The sequence below is a fragment of the Dipodomys merriami genome, unplaced genomic scaffold (assembly GCF_024711535.1).
Source record: "Dipodomys merriami isolate MVZ:Mamm:240054 unplaced genomic scaffold, mDipMer1.0.p SCAF_4, whole genome shotgun sequence".
In the NCBI taxonomy this organism is placed as follows: Eukaryota; Metazoa; Chordata; class Mammalia; order Rodentia; family Heteromyidae; genus Dipodomys; species Dipodomys merriami.
In genome coordinates, this window is record NW_027205603.1 from 67,424,644 (window position 1) to 67,438,835 (window position 14,192).

A 14,192-nucleotide genomic window follows, 5' to 3' on the forward strand; every position below is an offset into this window, starting at 1 on the left:
TAGACAATGGAGTCAAGGAGATAGAACCTTATGAAGGTCTGTACATAAAGGAGGGTTTGTTTTGTGCTGACAGCCTTTTGGGGGGCTATGTAAGCAAAAATAAACCCAACTGCAATTGATGTCGCTTCATTATATAGTTTTATATATAGTAAAATTATTTTTTATAGTTTCTGATAAATTATTCAAATTTTATGTTAGTTATTCTAATACCAAGATATTAAATTGCTTTGATTCATCAAGTAAGATTACAGAACTTAACTTCTTTGATGGGTTAATATTTATTTTTACTTTTTTAAGATATTTACTTTTAAGAGATTTAATTTGCCTTAAAAGCAGGATTCTAGATTTTCATGAGATTAACTAGAGATATCGATTGCAGTCTGTGTTTATGTCATTGAGAATGTACAAATAGTATAGCTGTATTTATCATCATATATTTCATTTTGTTTTATGATGATATTTTAATTATTAAATTGGGCTTTCTCAAAAAATAAAGTTGTTGAATTGGTGGTTGTGGTTTATATTTCCTACATCATTTTTTCTGTTGTAGCAAAATTGCTTACATAGTGCATAAAAATTAAATGTGTTTTTGCTTTTATTATCAAGCACCACATTATGCCTCAATGTGAAAAACAGAGTGTTGATATATAAATTGTCATACATTCAGTAGGATAATAAAGAGAATCCTCTGCCAGTTAATTCTAAAATTATTAGCTTTTGTTGGCTGATGAATCTCTAGCACATAGAATAATGTCTGGCACTTTATAGGCCCCAAATAAATATTTGTTGAATAAATGCCTCCAATATTTATTTTGAAATTGAAAAGCTACTCAACTAGTATATAAAATACTACTAAAAATCTCATCATTCTTTACATGTTTATACTAAAATTTATTTCCTGTAACACATTTGTAACAAATTTCTAAACATCACATTTAAGCAGCAGTGTTTTTATTCAGTTATATAACTTCTTGATAAAAGTTCTTTCCTTGTTAGTTGTAAGCAAATAATAACCAACTTTTGTTTTGTTCCTCTTTCTATTGTGTACTATTACTTTGGACAACCCAGTGATGCTGTAGTTAATTGTCTTATGCTGAATCACAAGATTTCAGCAACATTGCTATAATTTTCAACAATTTGCAAAAAATTGAGAGCCTGTAATTTTAAATTACTTTTCATTTACTTTCAGTAATATATATGGAACACATGTTATCAGGATTTGTAAACATAATTACTAAATAAATTTGTTTATATATGAAGTCAGAGCATTTAATTTATAAAAAATTTTCTAAAACCAATTTTAGTATCCTATCTCTTAAGATATAAATAGCCATCTGATCTTTCTTATATTAAATATGCCAGAAAACCAGACACACTGATGAAACTAAAGTAAGGGTTGATGAGATTCAGAGGCTTATCAACTATCTTTTTACCAGTTTTGTTATTCTTTTTGTCTGTGAACCCATTAAAATCATAATTTTTCATTCATAGGTCCAGTCATAATTTTCTCTTTCATTTGTTTTATTTTAGTTAATAGTATGGATGATTTTTAAACACAAATGTTAACATAGAGACATTAGTAGATACATGATTGTATATTTTTCTGTAGTTTTAAAAGAGTTATATAACTCTTATCAAGGTCTTCAACTTCTAAATGATGTTAAAGGTTTAGTAACCCAACATAGATTATCAATTGATGGTCTACACCAAATTATACTTAGATAATTTCCTAAAAAATTAATTGTTAGAACTTGTAATTTAAAATCTTACTTTGTAATCATCTTTAGCAGCCAAAACATGATTGAATCCTATTCATAAGTTTTCATTATCTGTTAACTAAATAAATTGAAATTTTTATCCTGACTATGATACTATTATTTTTAATTTTTTACCTGAAAACCAGAAAAATAATTTATTCTACAAATGTAAGACATTATTTATTATGATTGCTTTCCCCTAACTTTGATGTACTATCATTTTATAAAAGTATAATAATTTATGTTGAGTTTTTTTTGTTTCTTCAGAAGAAATGTTATATGTTACTGTTTTCTAATAATATACTTCGTTTATAGACAAGGTGCTTTACCCATGTTACATAGTTACTCGGATACTTATTATACTTTAGACTTTACTGCAAATATAAACAACTTCTCACTTATAAATCAATAGCTCCATGGAAGTAGACAATGCTAATAGTAACTTTACTAGTAGTAAAATTATTTGCATTAAAATGATGTGTTCATCTTGTAGTCACTTGTTTATATCATCATGAGTATTGTTTGTCTTCATTTAAAAGTGATGAACACACCTATGTGGTATTATCTTTTTCTTTACCTGTTGAAACACAGAAGTTAATGAAGAAACTGGGCATGTGGAAGAAGAGGGGGTGGAAAAGCAGGGAGAAGAGGTCAAGGCAGGTCTGTCTGTGTGTCTTAATTAAGAAGTTAACTTTTTTATAAATTTACCGTTTTAATTTTACATAAGACTTTAGGTTCTATATTGAAAATGTACAAGAGATAACACATTTTTTAGTATTTATTTTTAATTATGTGATTTTGTTAGTGAAGAATATAAACTATCTGGGTAACAATATGCCAAATTAACTTACCAAGTTTGTTGAATATTTTCCTTAATATTTTAATCAAATCAGAATTACACAGAGTGCTTTTGACCAAAATACACACATATCCTTTCTCTGATCTTTAGTTTAAAATCAGTTACTCATTTAATAATATTATTAAGTACTAACTAGAAAATGGATTTTACCAGGTTTACACGGAGTACAGGAAGCTCTAGCTCCTCTTTAACATTTTTAATCTAGAGATAACTGATAATGAACTATACAACAGAATGTAAATCCCTTAGAGCTCTAAGAGACAATGTTTATTTTCCCACTATTTTATTTCCTAAGAACAATTAACTTTTTGTTTGTTCCTCTTCTTCCTCAAAGTTCAGTATTGAAGAAAGATTTATTAATAGTTATAATTACCTCTTATAGTGTCCTCCTTCTAAAGGGCTCCTTCATTTCTGGTGCTTTGTAACATGTTAAATTATATATCATAATTTTGCTACGTTTGGTCAGAATGTTCTTGAAAGTCTTATACACCAACAAAATATTATATGACTAGGAATTCCTTTACAGAAGCTGTATCAAGTTTTCACTATTTTCTATTGAAACCAGAACTGAATCCAAAACTCTTATAATCTGTCAAGTTGTTTCAAAATTTAAAATTTTGGAACAATATAGGCTAACTTTAAATTTAATTTTACCAAATACTCAGTTGATTTTCATTATATTGAGTGTAATTTATGGACTTTTTTCTCCTTATCATTGTGAGAAATTAATGCCATTGTACACACACACACACACACACACACACACACACACACACACACACACACACACATTATTCATGATATGTGTTTTCATGGATGTAGTCTCTGAAGCTTTATACTTTTTAAAGCTAAAATATCTTAAGATGCAAATTGCTAAATATTTGTAACTTTTTAGAGTCATTGAAATAAGAAACATTATCAGGATATATCTGATAACATAAAATAATGGCAATTTTAATTGCATAGCTATAGACATGTATAACTTTCTCCATTCTGAATATCTAATATTCTAAATTCTAGAGTTTCCCACATCTTCTATTTTTCTGGAATGTTATAGGGCTAACATTTTATGGAATATTGTAAAGGTGAATTTCATTTTCATATAGCTGAACAATGTTTCCATTCATCTGTTCCCTCTGTCTCAGACTAGTTCATACAAGTACTGAAAACTTTCACAGTACTCATTAATTGGCTCCAAAAGTGAAATTATTTTTGAGGATAGCATTTATCTGAGGACATCAGCAATACAGTATCACTTTTGTTTATATTAGCTCCATTAACATAATGGAATTCATTTGTTGAATCAGTTTGCCATTTTGTCTCATCTTTAATTAATTACTAAACTGCTTCATTTGAGCACTTAGCATAAAAGCATACATATTCATTTCTATTCCTTTTTCTGTAGGAAGTATATGCTTGATTCTGTGTTCATTAGTGTGTCATGCTTAATGCATGGATTTCTCTAGTGTGTGATTTTTTTCCTTTTGCAGTGCTTGGTTTTTTTATTTGGATTTTAATGACCTTAATTATTATTCATTATTGTCTGTTTTCAATGACAAAGACAATGGGGATAAAGCACCAAGCCTACCTAATAATGGGAAAAAAGGCAAGTCTAAAATAAAATTAATTGTTTTTTATATGTTATATATCTTCATTAATATTTGTAATTGTGAATAGACTTCCTTAAATTATGGAAGTATAAATGCAAGTATTCATCCCAATTTAAGTTATTCAATATTTAAGCATATGATCTTTTTATTTCTTAATAAGAAATCCATCTTTAAAGTTCATATTAATCTTCCTATAATTCTGTGTTAATCAAATATTTATGATAAAATTGAAAGGTTTGCATTGTTTTATTATATTAAGTTGCAAGCTTCTGAGGAAAATAGGGGTGATGGGCTATTACTCATTTAGAAAACCACAATACAGATATTTTTGATTCAGAAATGTTTTTAAATTGAACCTCTTTAAAATATTTAAAAGTACAGTTTTAAAGTAAAAAATAAAACACTTATGAGATCAAAATAATGAACAGAAATAATAATGAACATAAATAATTCAACTAAACTCACAATGATAGGAACTGTATGTTTTGAAGTAATCAATAACCAAATATGGTTTCATACATTGATTTGTAGTGCCAACATCTTAAAATGTTACATAAAATTAGCATTTTATTGTAATATTTGGTTCTTATAATTGAGCCAAATTAAGGTGTGAATAGTTTTGTGCCTTAGTCAGATGAAATGGTCAATAATCAATATATTTTTTCTTGTCTTCGTCCTTTAATAGTAATATTTATGATGTACTATGTAAGATCCAATTATAACTGAAATTAATTTAAATTTTTGTTGCTTCAATATTATCCATTAATATGTGTACTAAGATATGATTTTAAAGGTAAAAATAACGTAAAAATTTGAACAAAATTAAGTCAAATATTATAAAACGTGTATATTTTAAAAATCAATCAAAATTTAAGAGTTGTTAACATTTAATTACATGTTTATATTCTTATCTAAAATTGATGTTCATAGTGTTTGCTGAATTCTGATAAGGAAACTTTTGATGTATTAAATATAGATCAGTGAACTGAAAGACTAAAATATTTCCTCCTAAGTGTTCAGTCAGTTATTAGATGCAAAGCATTTCAATTACTTTTAATGCCATTTTGTATTCAAGTGACTTTTAATATGTTAAGATACTATGTTTAATGAAGTCATTAGGTTAAAGACATTTACTAACTAATATAATGTTATCTCTCACTAGCTTCTTTTGTTTCTTGATCCTTACTTGCCTAGAATACTGTCACACTATTTACTTCTAGAATGTTCTATTTTCTTGTTATTTCCATTGATCTTGTATGCAGTTCATATTGGTAATGCTTATGGAACCTCACTGTCCCACACTCATTCCAAACTTATTTTCTATCAAACATAAAAATGTTAATATTATTGAGGGCGTACACTGAGCTGGTATCACATACAAATTTCAATGAGAAGTAAGTTAGTGGAGAAAATTGAGTTGTGAGAAGAGGGATGCTAAAACATGTGGTAGGGTAATAGGTATGTTGGAAGATGAGAGTGATGAATTCTATCCATTCTAAATAACATTACTTGCAGTGGAGATAATTATATACTTATTTTTAAAAATAACTTGGTATATTAAATTGCTTTGAACAATACTCTTCATATGGTGTTAGTTATTATTACTATAATTTCTTAGTGCTGTTGGTATAACTTTCTATTTTTAGTACAATCTAAAGATATTAATTTTAGACTTAAAGTTAAGTTAAATCTGATTATAATACATGTTAGTACCAATTATTCAATATATGTGTGTATATTTTTTTTCATTTTGTTTAGAATTAGTATTCTTGGTGCTATTCTTGATTAACTAGCTCAAAAACAATAAATAATTGAAGTTAATAAGATTAGATGGAAGCCTAAGCTATTTCATAATATGTTAGAAAGTTCATGTAATTTATTTATATAAATTCAATATGTGTATAAAATAACTGTACAAAAACTTTAAAAAAAGTTTTCTCAAAGTCAGAGAACTGTTTACTCTGCTAGGACTTTTCAAGTTTCATGATGGTTTCAACTTATTTTACATCTAAGTGTTTTTTGACCCTTTTCAAGTTTTTAATACTCTGGGTCCTCAATATCCTATACGGATTTTTCCCCCAAGTCCTAGGGCTTGATTTCTGAGCCTAGGTGCTTTCCCTGAGCTTTTTGTTCTAGGATAGCGTTCTACCACTTGCCACAGCACCACTTCCACTTTTTCTGAGTAGTTTAGTAGAGTCTCATGGACTTTTCTGCCTGTGCTGGCTTGGAACTATGCATATTTCAGCCCTCTGAGCAGCTAAGATTACAGGCATGAGCAACCAGCACCTGGCTCCTATGAGGATTTTAACCCCAAATATGGTTTTAGAACATGTTGAACATGTTGAAGTTTTGTACCTCAAATAATGTTGTGTCCATACAATCAGTTGTTTATCTTGTTATTGTTGTTAATAATGCTTGGTTTGAAAAGTTAGATACAATATAATTGGTTATTATTCATATATATAAATAATAAGTATAATAATTCATATACTTAAAGACAGAATGGAAAGATGAAAAGAAATATTGTAATGATGTATAATTGCCTATATTATTATAAATATAGATAGCCTTTTAAACAAGAAACAAAGGACAGAAGAGAATGGAAGGAGGGAAGAAAAAAGGAAAGAAAGAAGTAGAAAGGAAGGTAGAAAAGAAAAGGGGGGAAGAGGAAAAGAAAGAGGAAGGGAAGGGGAAACAAACTAACAAACAAAAACAGGTAACAAAGACATCAAAACTGGTGAAGTAACTTTGGGAGTCATTGTAATGGATGGCTGTTCTGAAAGCATTCAAAGGAAGTAGATAATATGTAGGCAGATTATGTATAGACATAGACGTAGGATCTTGGCTTCATTTTGCTGCCTCTCTATAGTCTTGTACATGATTGTTGTATAAATAGAATGTCACATTCATGGCTTAACTCCTAAATTGGATTGATGCCTAGAATAAGTTTTATAGACTTGTTAGATACTTCTAAATATCTTTTCAAACATAGGAATGACAGTGTGTACAAAATTAATGAAGAACAGGTATATTTTAACATGTCAGTAAAATGTGCATGTTCCTTGAAAATGAACATTTAATCATATTGGCATTATGGATACGTAACATGGTGAGATTGAACAGGATGAACTTGAAAGAGAAAAGACTAAAGATAGGTGACCATTCAGGGCATTTCAATCCAACAGTTGTTAACCTAAGGTAAGGCAGAAGCTAGAATAGAAAAGTACATTTAAGTGTACTTCAGATTTTTTCCTCCCCATTCATAATTTCCAAGTTGATTCACTTGTGGGAGTTAAATCCCAGATAAACAGTTATTTTCTAATTTCTTTCTCCACCATTTCTTTTTTGGAAGCCTTTACTCTTTAATTTGTTCTTTGTCTCCTTTTGTTCATCTGATTTCTTTTTCTTTTTTTTTTTTTTTTTTTTTTTTTTGCCGGTTGTGGGGCCTGAACTCTGGGCCTGGGCACTGTCCCTCAGCTCTTCAGCTCAAGGCTAGTGCTCTAGCACTTGAGCCACAGTGCCACTTCCAGCTTTTTATGCTTATGTGGTGCTGCGGAATCGAACCCAGGGCCTCATGCATGCAAGGCAAGCACTCTACCACTGAGCCACCTTCCCAGCCCCTATTCATCTGATTTCTGTAGTTCCAAAGTCTCAAGTGAATGATCAGTTAAGAAAGAACTCTCTTCTGCTTTCTAACTTTTTGCAAACTTCAGCAACTTTTCAAGAACATACATAGTTGATATCCTAAGTAAAATCTTAAAACTATCTTTGTTGTTAAAAGCAATTTAATCTTAGGAAATTGATACGATATATGAGGAGGAATACGGACTTTTGGACTTTAGATCCAGGCCTATCTTAACAGTCTAGCAACTGTATGAATCAAGACCCTTAACCCAAGATCATTCATCTAAGAGAAGGAAATCAGTACGTTTCTCTCATTGCCACTAATGCTACATTGTGAACCAAATACAGTAATGTTTGTTAAATTATTTCTTTGTTAAGTGAGATAATTATTCTATTCTTATAATTACTAACAACTCTTTACTTTTTTAAAGACATTTCTATATTTCTTTCCTAAATAAACTACATATTGAAATATAAAATAAATGACAGATTCATACAGTGAAAAAGCAGGAAGTCAAGCTGAAAGAATGTATTAAGTATGGTTTGATTGCCATGTATGTTAACAGAGAACTATGGGTAAATAAACATGTCTGTGAGTTTATAGCCACACTGATCAAAATTTCTGAAAGAGAGAACTCAATTGTAAAAAAATGAATACAGTGTGTGGAACCAAATACTTGGTAAAGAGCCACTTTGTAAAATTCAACTTCATGTTGAATTAATCTAGTTATTAACTGGGACATAGCACATTTTTGAAAAGTTGCCAAAAAATACTGTATATGTGAGAAATAAGGGTTCTTTTGCAGGTAGATTGCCAGTTTTTTCAGTACCATTTGTTGAAGAAGCTGCTTTTTCTCCAGTGCATATTTTTGGCTCCTTTTGTCAAAAATCAGATGGCTACATCTGTGTGATTTTAATTTTGTGTTTTCTGTTCCCTTGGTCTTCCTGTCCGCTTTTGTACCCGTACCATGCTGTTTTTGTTGTATGACTCTGCAGTATAAGTTGAAGTCTGGTATTGTGGTATCTCCAGCATTTGCTGTTTTTAAGGTAGAGTTTAATAGTAGTAGGTACATCTGTGGGGACAACTGTGAACTCTCAGTACCTTCATCATCTCTGTAGTAGTTACTTTTCCACAAGTTCTAATTTTACTAATATGTCTAGAATTATCGTAATCAAGAGGTGCTCTGTAATGTTAGAGCTGGAAAAATCTTACAAATTTTTCAGCTTTCTCAGTCAAAGAACTTACAAATCTTGCCTACAGTCATGCACTTATTAATAGTGGCAACATTCTGGCTCGTCTAATGTTATATCAATTACCTCTTCTATCAGCTTATCTTTAGCTATGATATCAACTCAAAAATGGTGTTTAAAATTTAAATGTTACATTTAAAATTTTTCTCCACACCTCAGAATATACTGTCAACCAATTAACATATTTCTAAAGTAAGCAACTTGTACCTTTACACACCCAATCTCACTTCAGATATAGCATGTTACCTACTTTTTGAAACATCAACAACTATGAAATGGGTCTGGGAAGGTAGCTCAGTGGTAGAATGCTTTCCTTGCATGCATGAGACCATGGGTTTGATTCCTCAGCACCACATAAGCAGAAAAAAAAAAGCAGAAGTGGCGTTGTGTCTCAAGTGGTAGAGTGCTAGCCCTGAGCTGAAGAGCTGAGGAACAGTGTCCAGGCCCAGAGTTCAGGCCCCACAGTTCAGGCCCCACAACCAACAAAACAAAACAAAAACAAAAACAAACAAAAAACTATGAAATGGTGAAAGGCGAAATAACTTTTAGAATTGATTGCTTTGGCACTTCATTTTATGCACAAATCTGTGTTTATTGGAAGATAACCAAAAGGGCAATCAGCAGTATCGACAAATATTTTTATTAATGAGTTTCTTTTTTCCCCCAACATTGAAAAACTAGTCTGTTGTTTCTTGTGTTACTACAGAATACATTTTCCAATTAGCAGATGGTTCCTTCATTCTTGTAACAGAAGGAGACAATTGGTATCTTGGAATTTATTAGATAATTTGTATAATGCTATAAGAGGCTTAGAATTTCTGTTTCCACTAGAAGTTGATTATTGTGGACTATCTGTATCCATATTGTTTATTATTTTCAAATTCTATATCCTATCTTTATCAGATTATTTCCTAAGTGGAGAATCAAGAGTTAAATTATACACCTGATATAATAATATTTCAAAAACAGTACGTTTATTTCCTTTCAGTACATAGTTGATTCTGGACTAGAATGTATTTCCATTATTAATAACATTTATTTGAGTTTTAAAAATTGGAAAACATTATCAATCCTAATACAAAATACAAAATAGTTTGAAAATCACAGATCTTATGTTGCAGTGTAGTGTTTCTATTTTCAACGTTGGCTTTATATAACCACGTATCTGTTTCAACATTATAAAATGCCCAAATATTCTAACATTTATGCTCAAAGGTAGATAAGGCACCATAGTATAATGTATGGCAGAGTTTAGCTTTGTGAGATTAGAATGTGCATAGTGATGCCTACTTGCCTTATAGTTAGCTTTAGAAATGTGAATAAAAGTAAAGGCAAGTGACAAAATGTATGGTTATTGAGAACAAGATTGAGTGGTGGACAGTTCATCTCTTTAATGTAATACCAACAAGGAACTATATAATATGTACTCCCTCACTTTCCATCTCCATTACTGTTCTAACCTACTTTTCTATTACAGTCTTCTTTGCTCACTATGTTCCAGCTTCTGTGACCTCCACACTTCTCCAGAACATACCAGACATACTTCATCCTTAGAATATATACATTTTCATGTTTCTACCTCAAATATCTTCTCATATAACTGCCTTAGGTTCTTGTGATTTTTACTCAGAAGTTGATTTTATAGAAATGACTCCCCTGGCTATTCTGTCCAAAATGTCATCATCTCTTGCATGTTTCATTCCCTTCTTACTCAGATCATGTTTGTCTTTTTAGCCCTTGCCATTGTCTAAGTCCAAATGTACTTTACTTGCTTATGATGTTTGTAAGCTATGTTTTTCTCAAGGAAATATAATGGTATAGATATTATATAAATATTATATAGATATTATATAAATATTATTTATAGGACTGGGAAGGTGGCTCAGTGGTAGAGTGCTTGCCTTGCATGCATGAGGCCCTGGTTTCAATTTCTCAGGACCACATAAGCAGAAAAAGCCGGAAGGTGGTGCTGTGACTCAAATCGAGCACTAGCCTTGAGCTGAAGGGACAACACCCAGTCCTAGAGTTCAGGTCCCATGACCACCACCACCAACAACAAAAATTATATACATATATATATACACACACACATATATATTATTTCTTGATTAGTTGCGAGGCTTGAACTCGGGGCCTGGATGCTCTCTGAGCTCTTTTGCTCAAGGCTAGTGCTCTACCACTTTGAGCCACAGCCCTACTTCCAGGTTTCTGGTGCTTAACTGGAAATAAAAGTCTCATGGACTTTCCTTCTTGGGCTGGTTTCAAAGCATGATCCTTAGCTCTCAGCTGGTACCTGGCTTAACATTATTTTTTATTATTTTTTTAAGGAGTAGTTCAAAGGACTTACCATTCAACAAACCAGTTTATGAGACTATAGAGTCCTGAATATTTTATATACAATTATATCCCTATTACCTAGTTGTGCAAGGATTGTAGTAGATGACTGGTATACATTTGCTAAAGCAATGAGTTTTGTATCACTAAAGAAATAATTATAGACAAACTTAGATAAATCATATAATAAGTTGCATTCAATAATACTAATTTGTCACTAGTAAATATTTTTGTCTTACTGCATCAAGTTTCTGTGCAACTGTTTTATAATATATATTTTTTCAATTATGAGGTCTAGGTATATTAGAAAATAACTATTTTTCTTATATATTGAAATTTATAGTTTCATGATATATGTAAATTTTTCTATAATTACATATAAACATTTAATTTTATCACAAGAAAAAATAAGTAGTGAAATTTTTATTTTTAAAGTAAAATTAGTGTTAAATAATATCAATAAATAAGTGGCCATTATTTGTGAAGTCATTTTATCATTAGGTATTATTTTCTCCATGCCTTGGAGTCATTAATTTAACTGAAGTATAATGCATAAAGCTTAAGGCTTTGGATTTTGAAATAATGAAAAATTAAAAGAATATTCCATTTTTCTATTTAAAATATTATGCTGCATAATATGTATTATATGTGAGAATTTAGGAAAAATACTCCCCAAAATACCCTTCAGTTTCTGAAGTAATTTTGCACATTAATGGTTATGACAAGGTCTGATTATTGTTTTCTTGATTTATACTAGAAGTTACATGGGAAGACCAGCAGAAAAAGGGGAATGGTACAATAAGTGATGATAAACCATTGCCGAAAAAGCAACACCAATCTGAGCCAGGTTTGTCAGGGTTTGAAAACCAAGTGAAAGCATGAGACTATAAACATTGCATTTCATGCTTTTTAATGTGTGTGTTCTTGTTGTACCTCATTTTTCTCATTTTGGTGTGAACTTTATGTGTGGATCCCATGAGGATTAGAGTGGTAAATATTTTAAGATTTATTGAGAAAAATACCTATGTAGACATGGGAAAGACAAAATTGTTTTATTCTGAATTAGAACAAATGGTTATCTGCTTTACTTATATTTGATTGTACCTTAATGTGGAGATACTTGCTTTCCTAAACAGTACTATAGAAAGTTCAAAATACTATTTAAAGTTTATCTTTATAAACCATTCCTATTTTTAAGTTACAAATGTTATTATGATATTTATACCACAACATAATGACATTGATTTTATATATAATCTTTGTAGCCCCAAAATACTACCAAACCACAGCAAAGAGGATGGATGGGAATAGTTTATGAATTCAGCTAAAACTTCTTTAAGTAATTAATTCTAACAAATTGAAATGAAGTGTTTTTATTTTTTGCACTTTCTTCTTTTTTTTTTTTTGAAAAGATATGAATAAGTAGAATATAAAGTCTCTAGTTCTTGGAGGAAAAGAAAAAGATAAATGACACCAGGCAGACATCAATCAACTAAATAATTAGTATTTCTTTTAATTAGTAATTAGATGAGAGTACATTACATTTTTTGTTCTTAAAATTCAGTTGAGCTGATGGGAATGTGGCTTAGTGGTAGAGTGCTTGCCTAACATGCATAGGGCCCCGGGTTTGATTCCTTGGTACCACATAAACAAACAAACAAAAAATTTAAACAGCTCAGTTGAAGTTGTACTCATATTTGAATTAGCTATCTTTAAAATGGTATAACTTATTTTTATGCAATGACTCATTTCATCTTAGAGCTCTAAAGTGTATATTTTTAAATATACTGGGAATGTGGTTCAATCCTATAATTCTGTCTGCTTGGAGGTTCCTGGAGATTCCATTTTAGCCAATGGTTGGGTATAGTGACACACACTTATCATCCCAGCTATGTGGGAAAATCATAATCAGAGGATCCCATTGAATTTGGTACGGATATAAAGCAAGATCCTATCTCAAAAATGACCAGCAGACAGTGCTGGTGGAGTTGCTCAAGTGGTAGGGCCTGCTAGGATGCACAAAACTCTTGAGTCCAACCAGCAGAACTACCAGATCTGTGTGTGGGGTGTGTGGGGGGGGGGGGGGGTGGGTGGGTGGGTGTGGGTGTGGGTGTGTAAGAGAGAGAGAGAGAGATAAGTTGCTATTAAGAAGAGCGAGCTTTGAGAAAACTTACCACATACCATAGTAAGTGTAAAAACTAAAGAAAGGTGGCAAAGCCCAAATGACAGTCTGAATTTGGTAAGACATTATATATCAAAAATGTAATAAACTAGAATATATACTAAGAATTCAAATGTTTTCATAGTTGGAAGAAAAATGTTTGTTTTTTTTAAATCTTCTCTTAAGAATCTATTTTAAGCAGGGTTACTGGTGGCTGATACTATCTTCAATCAACTACCAAAAAGCCAGAAATGATGCTGAAAGTGGTAGAGCAAATAGTTCAGAGCTGTTGCCCAGGCCCTGAGTTCAAGCCCCAGGATTATTTTTTAAAATAATGATTATCTTACTATATTTAAGCAGATTTTAAAGTAAAAAGTGTAAATGATGTGGGTTATGACTTATGTAAAATATAATAATAACAACATTAGAATAAAATTAAATAAACTCACTAAAAAATCTTTCAAGCCAGAAATGTTGCTCTGTAGAGGACTTCCCTCTCATGAGCAAGGAGCAAGGCTAGATTCCTAGAGCTGCACAAAAACAAAAATCTTTCCTTGCTGTGTTATGATATTGTTCATGGTCATAAACTAGTATTC

General features: G+C 30.8%; 1 protein-coding gene across 40 annotated transcripts in view; it reads left to right on the top strand.

Moving 5' to 3' along the window:
* The window catches only part of Rims2 (regulating synaptic membrane exocytosis 2), a 427,098-nt gene that overhangs the window by 271,497 nt on the left and 141,409 nt on the right, over nt 1–14,192 (top strand). For 14 of the 40 annotated variants that reach the window (XM_069991192.1, XM_069991193.1, XM_069991233.1 and 11 more), the window contains one exon: nt 4–36. The exons of the other annotated variants lie outside the window; for them this stretch is intronic. In XM_069991192.1, the coding sequence (XP_069847293.1) occupies nt 4–36 (33 nt within the window). The remainder of the gene's footprint in view (nt 1–3; nt 37–14,192) is intronic. 40 annotated transcript variants of the gene reach the window in all.